General features: G+C 36.6%; 1 protein-coding gene across 2 annotated transcripts in view; it reads left to right on the top strand.

Moving 5' to 3' along the window:
* Positions 1-23,078, top strand: part of LOC145982052 (multicopper oxidase 3-like) — a 115,685-nt gene extending 92,607 nt beyond the window's left edge. For both annotated transcript variants that reach the window (XM_083115636.1, XM_083115635.1), the window contains 10 exons: positions 1,324-1,438; positions 4,343-4,560; positions 5,360-5,570; positions 9,259-9,542; positions 11,817-11,940; positions 13,076-13,293; positions 15,697-15,883; positions 17,350-17,556; positions 18,273-18,491; positions 20,570-23,078. In XM_083115636.1, the coding sequence (XP_082971762.1) occupies positions 1,366-1,438; positions 4,343-4,560; positions 5,360-5,570; positions 9,259-9,542; positions 11,817-11,940; positions 13,076-13,293; positions 15,697-15,883; positions 17,350-17,556; positions 18,273-18,491; positions 20,570-20,922 (2,094 nt within the window). In that variant the 5' untranslated portion in view covers positions 1,324-1,365 and the 3' untranslated portion in view covers positions 20,923-23,078. The remainder of the gene's footprint in view (positions 1-1,323; positions 1,439-4,342; positions 4,561-5,359; positions 5,571-9,258; positions 9,543-11,816; positions 11,941-13,075; positions 13,294-15,696; positions 15,884-17,349; positions 17,557-18,272; positions 18,492-20,569) is intronic.
* Positions 23,079-25,952: the final 2,874 nt, after the last annotated feature.

Raw genomic sequence — 25,952 nt, 5'->3', positions numbered from 1 at the left:
GCACTTCAATACACTTGGTCCAACGTTCCACAAGCTTTCCGATACCCTGAGAAAAAAAAGGTTTTCGGTTGAGCAACAAGCCACGTATGCACCGCTTCCTTCACCTGTTGATCTGTGTCGAATCGACGGCCTCTTAAAGCATCTTTAAGTGGACCGAACAGATGGTAATCCGACGGGGCGAGATCGGGACTGTATGCAGGATGCTCTAACACCTCGAAGCCCAGATTCTGAAGAGTTTGGGCGGTACTGGCGGCGGTATGGGGACGCGCGTTGTCATGCAACAAAAGAATGTCTTCCGACAATCGACCTCGTCGTTTGCTTCGAATTGCAGGCTTCAACTTGTTCGAAAGCATATCACTGTATCGTTCACTGTTTATTGTTGTCCCCTTTTCCACATAATGTTCCATAATTACCCCTTCTGAGTCCCAAAAAAGTGTGAGCATCACTTTTCTTGCAGAGTGTTGACGCTTGACTTTTTTTTTCACTGGAGATTCAGGGTGTTTCCATTTCATGCTCTGGCGTTTGCTCTCAGGTTCGAAGTGATGGATCCATGTTTCATCTCCAGTGATGATTCGTTTCAAAAAGGCTTCACCTTCGTTAGCATGTCTGTCCAATAATTGCTGACAGATTCTCACACGATTTCGCTTGTTCTCGTCAGTGAGTTCTTTAGGGACTCATCTCGCACAGACTTTATGAAAGTTGAGCCTGTTATGGATAATTTCATATGCAGAACCATGACTAACGTGCATTGCTATGGTTTGTCACTTCATCAACAGTCACTCGTCGGTTATTCAGAACCAGCTCACGGACTTGCTCAATGTTGTCATCAGTAGTGGATGTGGCTGGACGACCTGCTCTTTCCTCGTCCTTCAAACTTGTTCGGCTGCTTTTGAACTTTTCAATCCACTGGTAAACACTTCGCAGCGGTAAAACATTGTCATCGTATTGTGCTGAAAGTCTTCTATGGATTTCAGCTCCTGGTACACCTTCAGACCACAAAAAACGGATTACAGAACGCTGTTCTTCTGTGGTGCACACGGACAGTGGCGCAGCCATGTTTACTTGGCAACACTGCAGAGCGAACTGAAGTGATGACGCTGTAACCTGCCACAGGTGAAGACAACGATACTATCTATCGGCTTGCGAGCGCAGAAAGCTGTACAGCCAACCTACGGAAGAAAAGAAAAACATTGCATTTACTTTTTGACTGACCTAATATATTCTCTCATCATTTCTTTTACTGTTGACATTATCTCAAATATTATTTGAACGTGTTTTTCCTTTCATCCGCAGTGAATTAGTATTTTTTTATTTTTATTTCAGATACAAAAATTGAAGAAAGCTGCTTTTGAGGGGAGGTGAACAATGGATGGAACATCACGATGCACAATACTATCAACTTTGGTGCTGCTTACTGCATTCGCATGTGCTGACCAATGTACGTATTAACTTTCGTTTCAGTTAATGTGTTGATTCTAATCTTAATATTTGTATTTTGAAGGTTTCATATGTCTAATGCAATAATGTAAAATAGCTAGTTTGACAGTGGTACCTTGAAACATGAACTTTGAAATAGTTTTTTCCCAATTACTCCTTATTTCTCTATGCACAGTCTTGGAATGATGGGAACCTTTGCACTATTGAATACAAAATTGAAAGCAGAGATAAGTGAATTGTGGATCACTAACTTCGGGAGGTGGGGTTCCGGGTTCGAATCCTGATTTAGACATGGATGTGTTGTGTTCAAAACGAGAATTGAGATTTATTTATACGAGTTTGACTTTGAGGTGTGGGGAAGACTTGTCATTTAGGCTTTTTTTTTAAAAAAAAAATGGCGTAATGGTAACGTCGTCGCCTTGTAATCAAGGGGTCCCAGGTTCGATACTCGGTGGAGGCACTTGCACAGTGGTTGTGATGCCACTTTAAACTGTATGTTCAGTCCCGATTAGCCTATCTATGCATGAAGTGGACTTAAAACAAACAATTCGGGGTGGGAGGTCACTGTCGTCCAGGAAAACACAGAGCTCTTGAGATCCGTTATTTTTCTTATGCATAAATTGCTTCGGGACGAGGTTTTGATGTTAGTAAATTCTTACTACTAGCGCCATCCATGCGCGATTGCTGGAACTACGACCACCGACAAGAGTTTACGTCATCGGCTTGTTCACTTAATTTGTTTTCCTGTTTTGACGTCATTTATTACTTCCATACAATGTCGTGTGTGTGTGTCCACGATCATGGGCATGGTCAGTGATGTGCCGTAGACAGTGGCGGCGATTAGGGGGCGTTTGCCCCCCCACTTTTTGCCACTTTTGCCGTCGCACTATAGCCTTGTCTACCAAGAGAAAGTAAACTGTCCTTGCATAAAGTGTTCATGTTACGTTCTTAATTATACAAATTAATAACTGGCGGAAGTCAGCTTTATTATTATTATTTTCGGAATCCAGCCTTAGGGTGAGAAAAAAAATATCTGAGAAATTATCGAAGGGTCATTAATTAGACATCTGACGATTTATGACATATTAATCTGTCATTTGCGACCAATATGGGCCATATGCAGCACCAGGGCCGGATTAAGACGAAATTGGGCCTGCTGCTTGAAATATTCGGTGAACAATAAACACAACGACGTTATAGTTACGTCACAGCGCAAAGAATAATAATAGGCGTATAAGTAACGCTGTGTCTAGGCGTCCGAAATTGGGGCTCCAAATTTCATTCCAAGATGTATTTTCAGGTTAATATAGCAAAAAAAAAATGTTCAGCTTTCGGAAAATTCTCGTCCGTTTTCATCTGGGCCTATTTCAGGAATGGGCCTAATACTGCAGCATCAATAGCAGCCACCTTAATCCGGCCCTGTGCAGCACAAGGATTTTCTTCTCACAGCAGGCAGCAGTGCTTAAAGTTTGGGAAATCTGGGCCGATGCTCTCTCCAGTTATGATTGATTGATTTGGTGTTTTAAGTCCACAAGTAAGGCTAATCGGGACTGGACCTACAGTTTGAAGTGGGATCCGAACCACTATGCGCCTCCACCGGGTATTGAACCCGGGACCCCTTGGTTACAAGGCGACAACGCTACCACTGCGCCATCGAGGAGGCCTTCTCCAGTTATGAAAATGCTCATAAAGCATCGCCATCACTAGGATAATTTGCATAGGCACATAATCTGCTGTCTTTCACGACACCCCTTCATGGCCGTATTTAGAGGGGGGTTTCTAGGGTTCAAACCCCCCCCCCGAAACTTCTGACATGTTGAATTCATGGATGTTCAGAAACCAAAATCTGTAACAAATTTTCAATTTTTTTTCGAAGCATCACAAAAATACAAGGAGACAATGTTGAAACAATCGAGCTAGAATTTTCATACATTTGGAATTCTGAAAGTTGAGTGAAACAGCATTTATTCTCAGAATCGTAGCCAACACGCGACCCCTCCATTATCACTTCTGCTGTCCTCTTTCCAGTGTTGCTCCCGCGTCACAAGGAATATAGACTGAAGATTCCCTTATGATTGTCCCAAAATTCCCTTTGCAGCTTTTAAATTCCCCGTCTGATAAAGTCGAAAATAAACCCCCCTTGATAGCAGTTCAAACCTAGTACCTCCAGATTCGTAGCGCATTACGTTCGCGATTGAGGTTACAATCCATGCACCAGGCTAAGCTTTTAAAGAGAATAACTGGTTCCACACTTTTCAAAATCCCAAAGATTTAATTTTAAAGTCAAACAACAAAAACTTTATGACTAAAATTTCCATCTAGCTTTTAAAGTTTTTTCTTGAAGGTATCTAAAGTTTAATAACGAAGTAAAATAATTGTGCATTTCAGTACACACTGTATGAAACGTAAAAAAAAAGAAAAAGAAACTTATGCTGGATATTCACTCATCTGCTGGATTGAGTAAGCCCCCTCAAGGATATAACAATAATATAATAATAATAATTATTAGTATTATTATTATGGAATAAAATTGTTTTATTATTATGAAATTTTAATTATTATTGTACAATTATTATTTCTATTAATAAAATTTCTGGCGAAGCCCTGGGAATAATTATGAATGAACCCCCCCCGAAAATTTTTCCTGCCTACGGCCATGCACCCCTTGTCCATGTTTTCAAGCTACAATTTGAATTGTATGAAGTCCTTCCATCAGGGGAATGGGCCAAGTGCCCTCCTCTGCGGGCGCCCTTGGTGCAGTATTTAATAGGTTTGGGACTAGTGATTATATGGGTTAAATGAAAGATATGCCAATTTAGGGGCATATATCACAATCACGATAATGTGAATTAAAGTGTGTGTGTTTGTGTAGGGAAAACTGATCCACTTTCCCAATTTCTTACAGATGTTAAACATCCCTGCGAAAGACCATGCACTGAAGATGAACCAGCCTACACATGCCACTACAGATTCCACGTGGAGTGGTATTACATACTGAGCAAAGCTTGCTACAACTGTCCTTTCAACGAGACTGACTGCAACCGCCCAGACTGTGTCCCGGCTGATGGATTCCAGAGACCTCTGGTGACAATCAACAGACAAATGCCGGGTCCAAGTTTACAAGTAAGTAAAAAGATTGAGATACTTTTCTTTAGGGTACTGATTAACAGAAAATCGGGTTCGATTCTTGAGATAAGTTATCTCAGCTGAGATTTTGCCCGCACAATGTCTCTCTAGTTCTGAAGATCACTCAGCTTTTATCTGTAGATAACTCTGGGGGGATACAGCAGCCGGAGCATGGTGCTGATCATATCACCTTCATGTGTCTTTGTGGCATGGTGCAATGCCCAGGGGATAGGAAAACCACTGTTAATAGTTATTTTGAAAGAAGGTAAAACTTTCCTCTGTGCATTGCACTATCATGAACGAACATGGAGGCAATGTGATTAACACCATGCACATTAGAAGCTGGGTGAGCCCCAGAATACCTTTATGCAGGAACGTTGAAAAATTCTTACCTGAGATCGAACCCAGATATTTCAGGTGCCCAACCGACTGGACTACTAAAGCTATTTTTATTTATTATTATGATTTATCATAATTGTATTTGCATAGTTCAATATACAATTTATATAATGTCTCTCTTTTTACCGAACTTTGTTGAATTGAAATTAAATTTAAATGTATTTTAAGTGTTGTAAACAGATATACACCTTTATACAACACTATGCATTTAACTATTTTACAGAGTAAGTTAGCAACCTATAAGAGGCTTATAATAATATACATTCAATACATAAGTCAGAAATATAAAAAATAACAAGTTAAAATATTGAGACAACATATCTCTAAAGCATCTGATTGACGGAAAATTCATAAATATAGGCATATATGAGTAATATATTTTTATGTTTAATTTCAGGTTTGCCATGGTGATCGAATTGTTGTTGATATCCATAATCAAATGCCAGAATCAACTACAACCATTCACTGGCATGGACATCACCAGAGGGGGACACCATATATGGATGGTGTACCATATGTGACGCAATGCCCCATACTGCCTCTTTCATCTTTTCGGTATCATTACATAGCAGATACTCCAGGAACACATTTCTGGCACTCCCATTCAGGTATGCACATTATTTCAAAGTTATTTGCAACAGGTTTATGAACATTTTTTGTTTATTTATAGTTTCTCATTTCTGTCACTTTTGATGAGGATGAGTGATGAAGGAAGCCAGGCCTGCATTTGAACCTGGGACCCATGGCATTGTAGTGGGTTGTGTTAATCACTCCATCACAGAGGTCAGCAACAAGAAATTGCAAACAGCAGTAAACAAATACATTACTCATCTTTGAACAGGCCCATCTACAGACAACTGAGCTGGCATGCAATGCTAATTGGTTCCACTGTCTAGTGCTTTAAACTAAACTTATTCTAACACTATGTTAAGAGCACATCTTCTATCGTCTTCAAGTGAACAAATGTCTATTTACCAGCTGTGGGGGATCGAATCTACAACACACCTGTGCTTTTACTACAAATCCAGTGTGCCAACCATACCACAGTGCCCCTTCGGAATTCTGCACTAACTTTTGCTCCAATTACACTACTATTTCTATTTTCTGAGGAGAGGGACCATGTTTGGTCACTTACCCAGGAAGGTGTGGTATGATACTATGCCTTTTGTGTCAATCCTATGCATACCATGTATATACCAGGGAGGTAATCATACGATACCCTCCTGGGTTATCACAAAATATAAGCAGAATTGGTTCAGAATTTCAACTTAGGACATGAGCAATAAGAATACAGGCATACAATCAAATGCAAAACCAGAAAACTGTATACAAGCTAGCAAAAACTGCATATATGTAGACTCTACAACATCTCATGTGCCACAGGAGAATCATGATGCTCTCTACAGAATAGTATAGATGTACACAGGAAGCTCACATGCAAAGGTAAACAATAAGCAAAAAATAGCCGAATATGGATGGAATGAATCACATATAATTGAGTGGAACAATACAACAGTACTACACAAAAAACAAATTGGAAACTGAGGAAAATAAAAAAAAGCAGCCTTCATAGCAATGGCCCAAAATTCTATATAAATCACCTAGTGTAGAGTTCAAGTAAATATGGTCCTCTCTCTTCAGAAAATAGAAACAGTAGAACACAAATTAGAAAACAATTCATGTTTGAGGTGGGGGACAGCACCATGTAGTAGCTGTTGGTTAACAAACTGGATTAGTAGCAAAATCACAGATCTGTCGTAGGCTCGATCCCCACAGCCGGCGAAAATATATTTGTTCACCTTTAGTCAAAAGAAGAGCTTCTTTCTTGAAACGTAGTGTTAGCATAATCATAGTTAAAAGCTCTTGTTGGGAAACCTGATGGTAAGAGACCTGTAGGAAGGCCAAGACGAAGATGGAGGGATAACGTTGAGATGGACCTTAAAGAAATCAGTAGGGATGGAAAAGATTAAATTGATCTTACCCAGGATAAGGACAGATGGAAGGCTTGTGTTGCTGCAGCCATAAACCTTTGGGTTTAAGAAGGCTAGAGAGTGAGTTAGTTATTGTGACAATGGATGATTCCAATTAACACTGCAGCCTAATATAGACCATTGTCACTTACATTCAGAGAAATATTCTGAGCTCCCTACATATATATTTTAACATAATTTCCTTGACTAAAATTTAAGCAACATGAAAAGTTGAAAATAGTGCAACGTGGCATTTGTAACAGATAATTCCCCGCTCTGGTTTAGAAGTAAAAAAAGAGATTACTTGAAAAGCAAAATTAACGAAATTGAAACAAACAGCAAAAATAAAAATATCAGAGATTTATATAAAGGTGTATATGAGTTTAGAAAGGGGTGGCAACCTAAAGTAAACTTTATAAAAGATAAAGACGGTGATTTTCTAGCTGACCCAAGCGATATTCTAAATAGATGGAAGAACTACTTTAATGACCTTTTAAATGTCCATGTAGGAGATAAATCAGAAGTAAATGAAGTCCACACAGCAGAACCTTTAGTTCCAGAACCTAACTTGACTGAAGTTAAAGATGCTATTAAAAGGCTAAAGAATAACAAAGCACCTGGCATTGATTTAATACCAGCTGAGTTAATTAAATATGGTGGAAATTCATTAATATGTCAAATTCATACATTAATTTGTTTAATATGGAATAAAGAAGAATTCCCTCAACAGTGGAAAGAATCCATAATTGTTCCTGTGTTTAAGAAAGGTGATAAAATGAACTGCAATAATTACCGTGGAATTTCTCTACTCTCAACAACATATAAAATATTATCTAACATTCTTTTAACTAGACTAACCCCATATGCTAATGAAATTATAGGTGATTATCAATGTGGATTTAAACGTAACAGATCAACTACAGATCAAATTTTTCACATCAGACAGACACTTGAAAAAAAGTGGGAATATAATCAAAATGTCCATCAGCTATTCATTGATTTCAAAAAAGCATATGATTCGGTCAAAAGAGATAAATTATATAATATATTAGTAGAGTTTGGAATACCTAAGAAGCTTGTTAGTATGATAAAAATATGCACCAGTGAAACAGAAAGTAAAATTCGTGTGGGTATTAATATGTCTGACAAATTTACAATTCATGATGGGTTAAAACAAGGAGATGCATTATCTCCATTGCTCTTTAATTTTGCCTTAGAATATGCTGTTAGGAAGGTAAAAAAAACTAAAGAAGGACTAAAATTAAATGGGGTGTGACTCAGTTGTTAGCATATGCAGATGATGTAGACTTACTGGGGGATGATGTGAATACAATTAAGAATAATGCAAAAATATTTTTCAAAACTGCTAAAGAGGTAGGTTTGGAAGTTAACAAAGAGAAAACTAAATATATGGATACAGGCCGAAACCAAGTGTTAGGTAATAATCAAAATCTAATTATTAATAACAACTCGTTTGAAACAGTTTCCAAATTCAAATACTTAGGAGTAATATTAACAAATGAAAATTATATTAAAGAGGAAATAAAAAGTAGGCTTAATTCAGGAAATGCATGTTACTTCTCTCTTCATAAACTTTTGTCTTCTCGTTTAATATCTAAGAAACTAAAAGTTAAAATATACAAAACAGTAATTTTGCCTGTAGTATTATATGGATGTGAAACTTGGTCCCTTACATTGAAAGAGGAACATAAATTGAGAGTATTTGAAAATAAGATCCTTAGGAAAATCTTTGGACCTAAAGGGGATGAGGAGACAGGTGAGTGGAGAAGGTTACATAATTTAGAACTACATAATTTGTATTCATGTCCAGATATTATTAGAATAATTAAATAAAGAAGACTTAGGTGGGCAGGCCATGTGGCACGAATGGGAGAGGAAAGAGGAGTTTACAGGATTCTTGTTGGGAAACCTGATGGTAAGAGACCTGTAGGAAGGCCAAGACGAAGATGGGGGGACAACGTTGAGATGGACCTAAAGGAAATCGGTAGGGATGGAAAAGAGTATATAGATCTTGCTCAAGATAGGGAAAGATGGAAGGCCTGTGTTGCTGCAGCCATGAACCTTCATGTTTAAGAAGGCTAGAGAGTTAGTTAGTTAGTTAGTCTGGTTATTTGCACCCTTCCTTTTGGTTCCGTTAGAAGTAGGGTGTTAGTTTTATTTACACATTGTGATGCTTGCTTAGAGACTCCCGTATGGAAAAATATCAAGTTATGAATGCATACTTAATTCAGGCAAGGACAAGGTTCAGTTTTTAAATTTGTCCTAATTTCTTTTCAATCCAAATTTCAATTGTTACTTTCTACAGGATTCCAAATTTCGGACGGAGCATCTGGTCCCCTCATAATAAGAGTACCAAAGTCACAGGATCCTCATGCAAATCTCTACGACTTTGATCTGCCAGAACATGTGATACTGGTAATGGATTGGTCGCATATGACAGGAACAGACAAGTTTGTGGCCCATCATCACTCAAGAGGCAACAACAAGCCAGACACAATCTTGGTCAATGGAAGGGGAATGTTCCAGCCTTTTGAAACTGAAGATGGAAACGTTACACATGTTCCCCCTGCAAAGTTCACTGTCGAGCAGGTAGGTGTCCATTTGCAAATCTTTTCCTTATTATAAAATATTTAGCAGTTTATATATGATGTTTGATAGATAATTACACGCAACATTTCTCTATATTTGAGTACTTCAATTATTTTTTAATAGAACAAAGATTTGGAAGACATTTTTTTTTTTTGTGAAGAAAATGAATATCAATATCCAGAGGCAAGCAGATGCGGTGATGCAAAATAATAAAAATACTGCATTTTAAATATTTTAGAGAAGTAAAAAATAAGTCAGAATATTCTCATATTTGTACGAAATAAGCCAAGCAACACCATGAAACGGCTAAAAATATGCAAGGGATTCGCTAAGTTTAGCGCATCTGAATGAGAGCCCAGTACTATTCCCCGTGGCCAACACTTGTGCTACGTTTCCTATTGAAGGCAATGGTGTTTGCCGGCCCAGCTCATCGCAGAAAATGTGCGAATCTCTCTACCTGCTCGGAAGACACCCAACGACCACTTGAAGGTCCGGTCATAAACGGCCTCTATTTTTCAGCTCCCATGTTTACGGTAGGGTTTCTCTGACGTCATGAGGATTAAAAATTTTCCGAGTGCTCTTTCCATCATTGTAAAGCATACAATGCAATGATCTAATACACATAATGAGTGATGTTGTGAGTGAATGTTTCTTTAAATAAACTGAAAAATCAGACTTTCTTTCAATCATGTTAGACGAACCATCTAATGTTAACAGTAGGTCTCAATTGTCAACTGTCTTGAGATCTGTGCATAAGGAGGAGGGTTTATTGTTTACTGATGTGAGTGCCGATTGTATATCTGACAGGTTATTTGTTCATGTAAAAATTGTCAATAAGTAGAAACTGGAGGATACATTTATTATTGCTCAAACTTATGATGGGTACGCAGTTACGTCGGGGCATTTAGCGGATTTGCAAAAGAAGACGAGTACCCGAAGGCATTAGTTGAGCATTGCTACGCTCAAGTATAGAATGAATGAATAAAATACCATGTATTCATATCCACTTTGCTACACAAGAACTTACAAGAAAACCATCCCATTCTTTTCACAACCCAGGTGGAGTTATAAATCACGCTTAGTTAACACAGTTAAACAGTACAGGGAGCCAATAATTGACTTTTTTTCTAATATTTGATGACAACTGAAATGTACTGTATGGATTTGTGCACTTTTTGCAATGCTTTCAAACAATATTTTTACTGAAATTATTTTCTCCTTTGATGAAAAGATTCTCTCGGGTTATCGACCAGGTGAATTGTGGAGAAGATTCCAAGCTTTCGAGAGCTAACGTCACTCTCATCTTCAGGCTAGAAGTGAGAGTGACGTTAGCTATCGAAAGCTTGGAATAATTTTGGAGTTTACCGAGGAGAAATATTATCTCCCCTTCCAGATTTGAAAGATCAACCCTGATGTTTGACAAGTCTTGTGATGACTACGTAAAAATGTCACGCTTCGCCAATATCATACCTACAGGCATGGACGTCCGCAGGATTTTTTCCAGGGAGGAGCAAGGAAGGTATTTTTTTCCAGGGTGGGCAAACAAGGCACATTTTCCCCAATAATAGTATTGTTCCCTCAAAAACATTGCTTAAATTTGAATTTATCATATTCATACAATAATTAATACATATTGTTGTGACTGAAATGAAATTGTATGTCAAAAATATATAATTTTTGGTTGACTTTCATTGCCCCCCCCCCCCCTTTCCTTTCCGGATGCCCATGCCTACAGGTAGAAACCATCCAGGAACAAATAAATGGGCACTTTAAAGAAGGCATTCACAACACATGAAACCATGAAGGCATTGGAACAGAACATCAACAATGTCAAGACTTCACATAAAAGAAACACATGAAATCCCTTGCAACATCCCAACACTAAATACAGACCAAGAACAGGTGCACCAACTGTGGAAACCAATTGTAAAGAAAGTAACCAAAGAATATTAATATATAACACAAGTGACATCTAGTAAACCAGCCTGAAATCTTACAACAGGACAATGGACAAAACTTGTCATTCTTAATTACACTTGTACTTTTATAATTATAAAATTTATTGAATGCCAATCAACGGCCTTCTGTGAGTCACCGGAATCGATAGGTGAATAAAGTAATTTTTCGCAAAAGATACTGGACAACTACAAACATTGTTATATATTTGTGTAAGAAGTGTATATGTAACTATCACGATGTTGTATTGCTACAAGGAAATATTATAATGAGGGAACTCAGTGCAATGAAATAATAATTTAGTAATTTCCTTTTCAGGGTTTACGCTACAGATTTAGATTAATCAACAGTGGTTTCTTGAATTGTCCAATAGAAGTTTCCATTGATAATCATACCATGCTGTTAATCAGTAGTGATGGGTTCAATTTTGACCCTATTGAAGGTAGGTGAGCATTTTCTTATTAGTCTGGTGTTAGACTGAATGTGGGATTGTGGCACACTCAAAGTTTCTTCTCAATTTCTGCAGAATTTGTGCATGCTGAATCAAAATCCACTATTGTCACCCTTTGAGAGAATGTGACATAACTAAGGCTGGGCCGATACCGATACATCAGCAGTGTACCGATACCAGCCGATACATTTCCAACATTTTGGGCTTTCACATGGTCCGCAAAAATACTGTGCGACACTTACATGGAGTCTAATTATCCTGGAAATTATGCAAAATTCAAACTTTCTTTCTATTTTGCATAAATTTTGAAAAAAAAAACACATTTTGTGATTACATAATATCTATTTTAACATTCTAAAGCAAATTTCTTTGTAAATTGATACATATAATTGGAGAAGAATATTTACACACCAATATTGATCAATATTTTGAACAAATTTTATTTATTGCAATTTTCAAGTATCGGTATTAGTGGGAATCGGTAAGAGTATCAGTTTCAGTTTAAAATGATATCGGCTCAGACCTACACATAACCTCCTCCCCTGCATTCAGACTATTATTTCTTGCAATGTCTACATTCGTGACTATGTAACAGGAAAGCCTGAGTGAAAATAGTTATCTTCTTCTAACTTTCTTTTACCTCATTACTATACATATCAGTATGATGATATATATATATGACCCAATTGCATTGTTATAGAATCCAAGAATCTCAGATTATTCAGATTCTATTTTAGGTTAAGGGGTCTCCCTGATGGCATAGTGATATCATCATCACATTGTAATCAATACCTGGTTGAAACACATAACAGTTTGGATTCCACTGTAAACTGTAGGTCCAGTTCTGATTTGCCTTTCTGTGTATAAAGTAGACTTAGAGACAAACTCAAACTTTTTAAATAATAATTGGAACCTAGATATTGCCATAAATGTCCTAAATTTGTTGTTTGCGTGAAAAAATTGAAAGGGTTTCATCACAGATACAATAGTAACTATATATAAATATACATATCTTTTCATTAATTGTTGCACTCGCTTTGATCCAATTTCCAGCCTTTCTGATTATATTTCGGTAATGAATATAGTATATACGTATATTACAAAATACCTTAATGTTTCTTTACAGCTGATTCTTTGGTTATATATGCTGGAGAGAGATTTGATTTTGTTCTGAATGCCACAGCAGAAGTACAAGACTACTGGATCAAATTTAGGGGGCTGATGGATTGCGATGAAAGATTTACTAAAGCTTATCAACTCGCAGTCCTGCATTACAAAGGAGCGACTACTAATACAGATTCCCTAGAATCGGTTGATTACTTTGCAACTGAAAGAGGAGGAAAGGTAATTTCTTGTTTTTAAAGTTTCACGGGGTGCATTTAAATAAAAAAAACAAAAAACACAATTTTTAAGAAGCAGAAGAAAAACTCTAAAAAAATTGAAGTGATAACGGAGTCTGCCTGTACATAGAGTGGGATGCATAAGTATTTCCAAGCAAATTGTTCATTACCATTTTTATTTTCTTTGTTTTACCTAATGAGAGCTTTAAGAACTGAAACAAAATATCATACAAGCTGAAGACAACCTCTGCCAGCATACGTAAAAACCCAGTTCTTAAAAACACATAGGTTGCAAGAGAAAAAATAATTACGATAACCATGGACAATTTGCAGAGTAATACTTGTGCATCCCAATGTACATGCATAGAATCAGAATTTGTTATTAAAAATCTCTGTGGCAGCTAGGATAGGTTCAGACACTCTTTGTATGATAACAAACTAACTGAAATGACTGAGGCAAAGTTGAAGTCAGCTGTGTGATTGTTACATTTTCTTGTTTCTTTTGAATGCTGTTAAGGTCAAACAATTTTTTTTATGGCTCTGGACTAAAAAAATGGAAGAAAAATGTTTTTTTCAATAACATTTAATTTTCAAAATGCCGTAATTCGAAAGTGTTTGTGTGTTCCTAACCCAGTAAAAGGACTTGTGGGAACAAATTCTGTAAATTTGGTAATCAGAGTGAGTGATAGTAGATTGATTGTTGGTGATTTAATTCTACACCCCCATGTATATAGCATCAATTTTAAGCGAATTGTTATTTTAGATGTGTTCACAGATCACAGAATATTTTGTAGGGATCATAAATTCAAACAGATACGCTTGAAAGCATAAATCTGAGCAAAATATTTATTTTTATTGTAATTCTTGAAGCTTTCCTGGCGGCGAATGATGAAGAAGTTCTCTCGGGCAATCAGCCAGGTGATTTCTGGATAGGCTTCCGAGCTTTTGAGAGCTAATGTCACTCTTATCTTCAGGGATTGAAGTGCAGAGAAAGGTTAGGGTATGGTTATATGTGTTTGATGTGGGAGGGGTACGGTGCAGGTGGCAGGCCAATCAGGTGCCGTCTCTACGATGTCCACGTAGGGACAGGGACGCAGGACTAGAACTGGACCAAGCCTGGTTAGCGATAGTCGACTGGGAGCGCGGACTTCGTAGAGACCCCTCCCACATCAAACACATATAACCATACCCTAACCTTTCTCTGCACATCAATCCCTGAAGATGAGTGACGTTAGCTCTCGAAAGCTCGGAAGCCTGTGTGGAAATCACCTGGCTGATATCCCGAGAGAACCTCTTTATATTTATTTTATACTATGGACTTGTATATCCATACCTAGAATATTGCATAATAGCATGGGGAGGAGCAGCCAGCAATACACTCAAAGATTGCTTACTCTACGGTATATGTTCACAATACCAATTAAAAACTCATGTAGAGAATTATTTAGAGAAAATAAAATTATGACCATATATTCCCTATATATTTACAAAGTAATTGAATATGTACTAAAACACCGTAAATTAGATAAGAATTCGACCGTCCATCAGCACAACACACGTCAAATAGAAAACTTCCACATGCAAGCACACAGACTTGTTCTCTCAGACAAATCACATGTTGCAGGAATAAAATACCATAACAAACTTCCCACACACATAAAACAAATTACAGAAACTACAAGAAATTGAAAGCAATTAAACAGTATTTAACAGATATACCTCTATATAATCTCAATGAATTTCAATAGTTAAACTGCATTTAAATTCTTTTGATATTGTATGTCTCCTATATTTGGATTTAACTTTAACTTTTACAAGTTTAGTATGTGACACTTATAACTGTTTATGTTTAACCCATATGATTTATTTGTATTTTTGTGTTTGCATTTTGTTCTTTTCATTGTAATCCTACTCCATTTGTAATATTTAGTATTGTATGACTTTTTCCACATCTATGGATATGGGTCTACGGAAATAAAGAATTTATTATTATTAATATTATTATAATATTGAAAACTAAGTGGATCTAAATTTCTAAATATGGCTGTAATGTCAAAAACTGTTAGTCACAAGAAGATGCTAATGCCTCTGCATACATCAAATGGAAAACATCAAATAATGATGTATGTTGAGTTGTTGTTGTTTTAAGTCCACTTTATGCACAGATAGGCTAACTGGGACTGGACCTACAGTTTATAGTAAGATCCGAACCACTATGTGTCTTCACCTGGGACCCCTTATAATGATGTGTGTGTGTGTGAAAGTATAAATAAGGCAAACTGGTTGTTTTGAGGGGATACCATATATGTCTCTCTTTGCTAAAAGTCAAACTCTGAGAAGAATGTATAAAAAATGTGGGTTTGAGCAAATATAACATCAATAACAACAAAATTCTCTCTATCTGCAGCAAGTGAATTCACTGAACGAAGGAAAGGACTCCAACACCACCATATTAATGAGCGACTTGAACACCACAAACACTGCAGATTACATGCCTAGGCTGAACCCCGATTATCGCTTTTACTTGGCTTATGACTTTTATGGAATTGACAATCCAGTGTTTCACAGATCTTCTCTCTATGGATTTCAACAAGGTTAGAAGGAGTTCCTTGTATTATATTTTCTATCAATTCTGATTAGAACAAGTAAAATGTTCTATCCAGGCCCGTGCCCAGGATTGTTTTGAGGGGGGGGGGGGGGGGCAGATCCATGTGTGTGTGTTCTGATAGTTCTGTGTTTCGCAAATTAAAAATGTTTTCAAATTTCCTTTATTTTCTTATACCAGAACCATTGAACAACCATGATAATTATGTGTTTAGAAAATAATATATTTATAAATCAAATTATACTCATTAGCAATTATTATTATAATAGTTCTAAATGTGAGATAACAAATAGCCCGCTACGATCCTTCGTATGGCTATGGATAACCAAAAAAAAGAGACATTTTCACCTGGTAGCCTGTAGCGGCAATTGATGTGCCAAAGCTGGGGTGCAAGGACAATTTACTTTCTCTTAGTAGACATGTTTGAGTTTAAATTTTGTTATAGGTCCACTTTTATGCACAGATAGACTAATTGGGACTTGATCTACAATTTAAAGTGGGATCCGAACCACTATGTGCCTCCATCAGGTCTGGGTAGACAAGGCTTAGCATTAACAGGCCATAATGCAAAAGCAAAAGTGGAAATACTGGGGGAGGGGGGGAAATGCCCCCATACCTCTCCAATCGCCACCATTGCTGGTAGCCCTGCATGAATGGTTATAAAACTAAAAGTACCCAATATCACAGACTACAGACTTCTGGAGACTGCGACGCAACACAACAAACACATTCATTTATGAAAGGACAAAATTGAAATTTTACAAGTTTGAAAAATCGTCGATGTTATTTTCGTAACTTTTTATAGGTTCACTTTTTAAAACTTCTTGGCTCGAGGGGGGGGGGGGGCATGGCCCCTCCCCTGGGTACGGGCCTGGCTCTATCTGTGGTATAACTTTTCTTTATTCTTGATATTTCAATTCTATAAACTTCCATTCTTTTATAGGAGATACATTAGTAATACACTTAAACAATATATATACAATTATATCTTGGACTTAATAAATAATTTTGTATTCAGTTAGCAAATAAAAATCAATAATAAGAGCAATTATATTGTTATATTAAATTTCTTTTTCTCTATCTACTTACTTTCCTTTTTCTTAGATAACTTATTCTAATATTGGGATTTAATATATAATTGTGTTGGGATATATATTTTATTTTTCACTTCTTTCTCGGTTATTTTTTTTCAATTCATTGCATACATTACTTTCATTTCTATTTACTTTCTGATTTCTATTGTTCCTAGTTTTGAATATACATATAGATTCTTTAGTTTGCAATCTAAATATTCATTTACACTTTCATTCCTGATATATCAATTGTATTTTTTTCAATTTGTTTGTGAACCTTGTTTGTGACAAATGAATTGTAATATGCATGATTAACAGCCAAAAGAAGAAGCATGTAAGATATAGAGTAACTGTTAAAAATTATGGTCTCTATTCTTTGCAGTGAAGGAAAAATTATACACTCCTCAAATAAATTATATATCAATGAAACTACCATCATTTCCACCATTATCACAACCATATGATATTCGTCCTGATTCGTTTTGCAATGAGACTACAGTCACAAATTGTGATAAGAAGTTCTGTGAATGTACCCACGTCCTAGAAGTTCCACTTAATTCTGAAGTGGAGATAATTCTTATTGACAAAGGTAAGTGATTTCTACTAGTGTCTAAATACTGTTATTTCCTTAATATGCTTATTTCTACAAACACACAATGTGTCTATATTCGGGCTGATTTTCTGACGAGATTTAAATTGGCAAAGTCACATGTAATAAGAGATTGCCTCGGTCTCAGTCTTGTCTCAGATTCCAAGTGCCTAAATCATCATTTTTGCCTTGATTTTCAAACACCTGTTTCATTCTCATCTCTAAACTGAAAGATTTCCATTTTCAGTATTTTGAGTGTTGTGTCAGTAGGCAATATACATGCACCCAATGTAATATTTGAAATATTTTCAAGAGAATGGAATTACAGTAATTTGTTTCAAAGCATCACAATTATACTTTACAGAAGAATAATGGAAATTTTGATGAAGAGGTTTTCTTGAGATTGAAGTCACTTCTATCCCTGAAGATGAAACTGATGTTAGCTCTCAAAAGCTTGGAAGCCTATCTGGAAATCACCTAGTTGATATCTCGAGAAAACCTCTTCATCATTTGCCATCAGGAAAACTTCAAGAATTAATTAACAATGAATATTGTTAGAAGATTGCTGAATTGAGGGGTTTATCGTACTTAATTTTTGCAGACTGTAACTGTTTTTCTAATTCAATCACACCGATACTATTTCTTCAATTTATTTACATTAAAGAGTGAATTAATATAACATTAAACCTTCCGTTTCATCTTCACAATCATTTTAGGAGTGACTTATGATGCGAATCATCCATTCCATCTTCACGGACATGCATTCAGAGTAGTTGCCATGGATCGATTGGGCAGAAACACCACACTGGAAGAGGTTATGGATTTGGATAAAAGAGGATTCATTCCACGTAAATTAGTTGGCGCTCCATTGAAAGATACAGTCACGGTTCCCGATGGTGGATACACGATTGTAAGATTCAACGCTTCAAATCCAGGTATTTTTTCTTTCTGAAGACCCATTCTACACTGAGCACCCTAGTTTCCACACAGATATCCAATTGTGCATTGTGCCTCCACTGATGATCGAACCTGGGACCCCTTGATTACAAGGCGACAGTGTTAAACACTTAGGTTTCAGCAAGACACAGTTAAATTATAATATCTTCTGTAATATCTGTTGTTGGTTCATGACTGACAATCAAAGAAAGAACACAATATTTAATTTCACTTATTATGTTAATTTATCTTGTAATATACTCCTGTTTCTCGTGAGAACTTACTTGAAGTAGGAAGGCATTATTTTTCTATAGTTCCGCCTAGTTCAAATACTGGTTATGAATTTTCATATTCAAGAATAAAATCTGTGCACAATTCTGATCGAATTCACAGTATCAATAATCACTGGAATTACCACTCACTAGACACTATGTTAGGGCTTGAGCATATGTAAATGGCTAGCACTCTCAACTCTGGTGAAAGCGGTCCTAGGTTCGATATTTGGTGGGAGCTCTAAAATTTCGGTATTGACCCACAGGACACTGGCAAATAAGACCAAATGTGTTAAACCATGCATCACCCACCAGAAAGCAGGTTGGCATGCCTTGGCTCCCAATGGGAACTACAGAGTTTAGACATCATGTTACTGAACTAACAAAATGTACAATGTACGAGGGAGAGTCAAATGAAAACTTTAATTTGTTTTCGTTTGTTTTTCTAGTAGTGCATGTAGAGTTGTACAAGTTTGCTGCATTTTAGTAAATATTCGTTGCTGATCCACATATATTTTTAAGTCTTGAGTTAATGCCTGTATACCTTAAGAAGAAGAATCTTTGGGTTGCACGCACAGTCACTTATGACCCATTGCGAAGGTCTTTCCACCCATCTGCCTGCGTACTCAATCCATTGTCATACTTCTTCCTCCATTCATAAACTTGCTGGCATCGTAATCATAAACTAACTCTCTAGCCTTCTTAAACCTGAAGGTTCATGGCTGCAGCAACACAGGCCTTCCATCTGTCTCTATCCTGAGCAAGATCTATATACTCTTTTCCATTCCTTTAGGTCCATCTCAACGTTACCCCTTCATCTTCGTCTTGGCCTTCCTACAGGTCTCTTACCATCAGGTTTTCCAACAAGAATCCTGTACACTCCTCTTTCCTCTCCCATTCATGCCACATGGCCTGCCCACCTAAGTCTTCTTGATTTAATCATTCTAATAATATCTGGACATGAATATAAATTATGTAACTTTCTCCACTCACCTGTCTCCTCATCTTTTTTAGATCCAAATATTTTCCTAAGGATCTTATTTTCAAATACTCTCAATTTATGTTCCTCTTTCAGTGTAAGGGACCAAGTTTCACATCCATATAATAATACAGGCAAAATTACTGTTTGTATATTTTAACTTTTAGTTTCTTAGATATTAAACGAGAAGACAAAAGTTTATGAAGAGAGAAGTAACATGCATTTCCTGAATTAAGCCTGCTTTTAATTTCCTCTTTAATATAATTTTCATTTGTTAGTATTATTCCTAAGTACTTGAAATTGGAAACTGGTTCAAACGAGATGTTATCAATAAATAGATTTTGATTATTATCCAACACTTGGTTTCGGCCTGTAAGCATATATTTAGTTTTATCTTTGCTAACTTCCAGAACCTCTCTCTTTAGCTGCTTTGAAAAATATTTTAGCATTATTCTTAATTGTATTTATATCATCCCCTAATAAGTCTTCATCATGGTAATCATGCATAGAGGTATTGAATTTTCATTTGCCAGAGCATTTTTATAAGTTGTAGGCTTTGAGAGGCCAAAAAAAACCACTGCTCTTTACTTGTGTGTGTGTGAAGGAGGTGCAATTTTTAAAAATGACGAAAATTGGATTGTAAAGCTCAGTTGATCAGCGTTGTACCCTTGAGGTCGTTTTGTAAATAACAGTTGATACCTGATGTAAATTTGACCTGTATACAGTCTGTCATATAATTTTTATCGAACTTTTTAAGATTTTCATTTCAATATCCCTTGTATTTATGCTTTCAATACAATCTCATAACATATGCATTATATTTCAGGCTATTGGCTGTTCCACTGTCATATCAGCTTCCATGTTGAAATAGGAATGGCTGTGATATTCAAAGTCGGAGACCAGAAAGATTTTCCTCCTCCTCCAAAAGGATTCCCACAGTGTTTTAAGTGGCAACCTGACCTTGGAGACTTCTTTGATCCATACGGAACAGACTCTAAAACCTTGACTAAATGTGATTTCGATACAACGCATAATTATTCACATACAGGTCAAGTTCCTGATGACTCTGACATTGTATGGGAGTTGCATCCTCTGCGAAGTGCTTCACATTCAAATCACGCAGTGCAATGGTTGAAATTTCTCATTGGACTTTGTGTATTATGTAGCTGTCTAGCATAGTGCTGATAAATGAAACGAAGTATGCATGTGTGTGAATGTGAATCAAGAAGTGAGAAAGTGTCGAAGAGAGTTCTTTTTGTTTCAGTAATTATTTTCCAACAAGCATGTGTAAAGTACATTAGGATACATAAATATTACCATGCAAATTGTCCACCACTATTTATGTTTCTACACCCTACACAGTTTTAAGGAAAATAATTGCATTGATGCTGGTGGACAGGTTGTCAACTGCCACACTGGCAATTTGATTGGTAAAATTTGTGTATTTCACTGTACAACTGAACGAGATTGAACACTGTACAACTGAACGAGAGTGAACACTGTACACAATTAACATGAATTGCAAAGGCTGCTGTGAAATTCATATTTTTTTTCCCCATGTTCAGGGGAGAAACATGGTTAAAATTCAATGGTATGTCAAAGGCAGTTCTATATTGTCTACAGGCCTCCCTGGTGGAGAAGTGGTGATGTCGTCACCTTGTGATAAAGTGATCCTGGATACCTAGTGGTTCGGATCCCACTTTAAACTGTAGGCCCTGTTCCGATAAGCCTATTTGTACATAAAGTGAACTTAAAACTTTACTCAGCCAACAAATATATTGAATACAAAACATGTTAATCTCCAATTACCATAATTTATCAGTTTTTTTAAAAAAAATCTAGAATGCAGATTGTAGTTAAAACTCATACTTTTGCAGTGATGAACTCTTATCTTTTAACATATAAGCAATAGTTTTTACTGCATGTCATGAATATTACTATAATATCCCATTTATTAATGAATTGTCCACATTGGCAAAATGATTGCAACTTGCCCCTGGCTACTTTATTTTCATCTCATCCACCTTTGATATTTACTCTCTGAATTGAAGTTGTGAAAAATGTCCTGAGTGCCTTTACTTGTAATGCCTGGTGAATGTTCCTATTTCTTATACGTACAGTAGGAGGCCTTCCTTCCACAGATGCGAAAAGTACCTGTTTTGCTGTTGATAGGTTCGATGTCCTCTGCTCTTCTTTTAATCACATACATAGCTAAGTCAATAAGTAGGTAAGAAACATTTATTAAAATCATACTAATTGAGATATTGACTTGAACACAATTTTTATTTTTCAACATAATCTCCACCAACATTGATACATATCCCATCGTTTTATCAGTCCCCCGAAACCTGCTTCATCAAAGTCTTTGGGTTGCTGTCCCAGACACAGGCGCACCTCACGTTCAACATCTTCATCACCCGCAAAGCGTTTGTCGCCACTGTGTGCACACTTTTCGGAAACTCAAACGATCATGCATTTTGCTGTAGGCTAAACCATGAGGACAACCTATTGCAGTTGCTACTATGCCTTTCGTCACTCGCCTGTCAGCTCGAATCATCTGCTCCACGTATACTCCTAGAGTACGATTGACATTTTTAACCTGCGTATGTCTGATATCTAGTGAGCGCTACCAGAATATCATGAAACTGGATTGTGCTGCCACCTAATGACACTTTTAGAACTACTATTTTCACCTATCTCACATCTGTTTGTGACCTATTTACTTACTTCCCCTCATAACAACAGTCAAGATATTTATAATACATATCAATGTTTTAAAAGCTGAAATATTGCAAAGAAATATGTGATAAGATTGTACACTAAAATTTACTTAAAAAATACATTGTTTTATGGTGTAAATTATGTACTATGAAAAGAGAATTTATTGATACATCTTTGAAGGTCTATTACCGTTCACTTTCACAAGCATAATTTAAGGTATTGCTTACTTATAATATTTGCATGTGTCTCTAAAGAATTGTGCATTATTTTTAATAGACATATCCATGAAATTAGCTGTGTAGTTTCTAGTTTGTTTCACTGTTATTAACATACAATAACTTCCTGGAACCTTTCATAATGCATTATAAATATAACCAGTATTAATGTTGTCATATTTGATAAGAGTTTTTACTTAATATGTATTACTTAATGTAACTGGAAGCACCAGTTATTTTGAGGAACTGTAAATAGTTACTTTTTTGTACATTTCAATAGTGCTAAAAATAGATGCAAAATGTGAATATATATATATGCATTTGTTATGAGTAAATATTTAGCATAACAATTTTTTCAACTATAAGAGGTTCATATTTGTGAAGTTTCTTATATAGATCTGTATAGTTTTATATTTATATTAAACACTTGAGGTTTATTATAATTGAATGAAAATTAACCTTTAGTCACTATATACAACTGCCACATGTACAGAGGTTGTTTCCGATCTATGGTTGTGCAGTACCACCAAGCGGGAAAAAAACGAAGCTACCAGTCGTGTGGGCACCTTGGACCGTTGACTGTGCATGATGTACCATTGACTGTGCGTGACAGGTGTGATCAGTGTGTATCAGGAAGAATGCCGCCGAAAAATCAGTGCATATTGGGAGGGTTACATAACTGCACTTTCCGACATAAACTACAGTTGTAGTGGCATTGCATTAAAAAACTGTGCAAGGAGCGTGGATTCACTGTGTCCAAAAATGGCATATCACGGGTGTTGAAAGGAGCAGGTAAGGTGAGGCGTGGGATGATTCTTGTGGGGCAAAACAGGCCAACCCCCAGCCTACCACTAGCAGCACACAAGCTACAATTCGGGAAGTCAGGGTGCTGGTCACCAGGGAGAACCCAGTCACACAGAAAAGTAACGCGAACAGGCTACAAACATCACTGAAGACAGTGCAACCATCATTCACCACGATTTGGGTTTGGAAAAGCGACGTCGCACCAACTGTCGAAAGCTTTATGAGCGGCACCTGTCAGGTGAAAAGTGGAAGTTCGTTGTTACATTGGACGATGACTGTCGCAAGTCACGTGCAATTGTTTATCCATCGACAGGTGCGAGGGACTTTCAAAGATAATTCAATGAATGTAAGTTTTGGCACAGGTTTCATGATCATTGTTGGATACTCGTACAATGGCATACAGTGTGTTGTCAAAAATACGAAGGTTAATTCTGATTATTATCAGGCTAACGTCCTGATACCTGATTATCGCCATGACATTCCCCATCTCTAAGGGAGGAACCAGAATCGAGTGTGGGTGCATCAAGACAAGGCGTCAAGTCAAACATCTCTCTCAACCCGCCTCTTCCTCCAACAAATGGCAGAAGAAACTGGAATTCATGTCATTCCTTTCACAGACATTCCAGTGAAGTCACCTGATGCCTCACCGATGGACTTTTGCATCTTCAGCCTACTGAAATGAGCCTCGTCTCACAGGAGACCCCGCACCATTGAAGGGCTATGGAAAGCCTGTCAGGAGGAGTGGTTGAGGCTGGGCATGACTACACTTCGTGCCAGTTTCCTACAGTGGAAACTTTGCTGTCAGGCAATTGCCAAGATGCAGGGGCACCAAATAGAGCACTCTCGATGGTGGCGACATTGTTTCTCTTAAGGTTAGGCTTACCATACGTCCGGAATTAGCCCGGACAGTCCTGTTTTTTTAGTGTTGTCCGGGATTTTGAGAATCAGAACATGAAAATAGCTTCCGGTATTGAATATTCACGACCAGAATTTAGGACCAGCATGGATTGATTATACTTTTTCTTTCTTTGAGATATCTAATTCCGAGCGGTTCCGTTTCCGTACTTCCGTGAGCATCTTGGTGGTCTTGAAAGCGTGTGAAGTAACTCATCTACACGTTTTTGATAATTATAAGTATTTACAAGGGCTTTGCATTTGGCAATGGGCAAAAGAAAGTGTGCATTTAACGTTAACAAAAAGTATTATCCCATAGCAGCACAAGGTTCCTTAGTTTGTTGCCTGCAATAGAAAGAATTCTTGCCATTTTTGATGGGTTAATGATGTAGTTTTGAAATTAGAATCTAATTCTATCACAGCAACAGAAGCATTTCAGACATATTCTCAATTAATTTGTCAACTTCAGGAAAGAAAAACCCATACATTTATACCATCTTCTGCCAAAGAATTGCTATGCACTCTAAAAGAAAATAAATGTTCAGGAACAAAAATTATTTTTAAGCGTAGACAATTTTCTTAATTCTAGTATCCAATACTTAGAGTTGTGGAGAAACAATAATAATAATTAATAACATTAATAATGTTCCAATAAAATGTTAAGGCTTTTAAGTAATTTCAATTTATTTTTGTAAAAAATCCTGAAATTCAGCAGTAATGAGTTGATCGCAAATATGTCCTGGGTTGGACCCAAGAAAATATGGTAAGCCTACTTAAGGTAGGTGCAGTTTGAAATCGTCACAATAGATCGGAAACAACCTCTGTATTGCATTACAAATGGGCAGTCAATATATCAACCACCATGCAAAATAATCTAACACAGTTATTCACTTCTGAAGTGTAGTGTGACTAGCCATGCGAGGCTGTGTTATTGTATGTATATCTTAATGTAGCTTGAAAAAGTTCTGGGAAACCAGAACGAAACGTCGCAGACAAAATAAAATAAAAACCACTAAAAATAACTGTGTTAGATTATTTTGCATCTATAAAAAGTGGTTATGCGAATCTTTAAGAACATCAAGCACCATGTGGTGTGGCAGCAATGAGTCACTTCTGCAACTACACATTATATTTCAGTTCTGATAGATATATATGGGTGTGCACACTCGAATTACAAATGGTTATTATTTATATTTATAATAAACACATTTTGAAAAGTAGCTTTCCTTTTCAGAAACAAGTACGCAATGTTATTGAAAACATGGCATATGACTGGATTTTTGCTATTCAACCAATGTTTCTTGCTATGTTTTACTTATAACTTCAATAGTGATGGAAGTTCACAACATACATACTGTTTTTTTACAAGTACAATTAGTTATGCAAAAAAATAAAAACCACTAAAAATAACTGTTAGATTAATTTGCATCTATAAAAAGTGGTTATGCGAACCTTTAAGAAGAACTTAGTTATGTAGAGATGCCAGATTTGGTTATTTGGTACAATTATATGCATATATATGAGAATATCTATCCTGCTATTGTAGTTCCTGTGATAATGTTATAGAAAAGGTAG

Source organism: Lepisma saccharinum, chromosome 30 (genome assembly GCF_977018435.1).
Source record: "Lepisma saccharinum chromosome 30, izLepSacc3.1, whole genome shotgun sequence".
NCBI classification, from domain to species: Eukaryota; Metazoa; Arthropoda; class Insecta; order Zygentoma; family Lepismatidae; genus Lepisma; species Lepisma saccharinum.
Note: the sequence above shows the minus strand (reverse complement) of the source record. Positions and strands in the feature narration are given on the sequence as shown.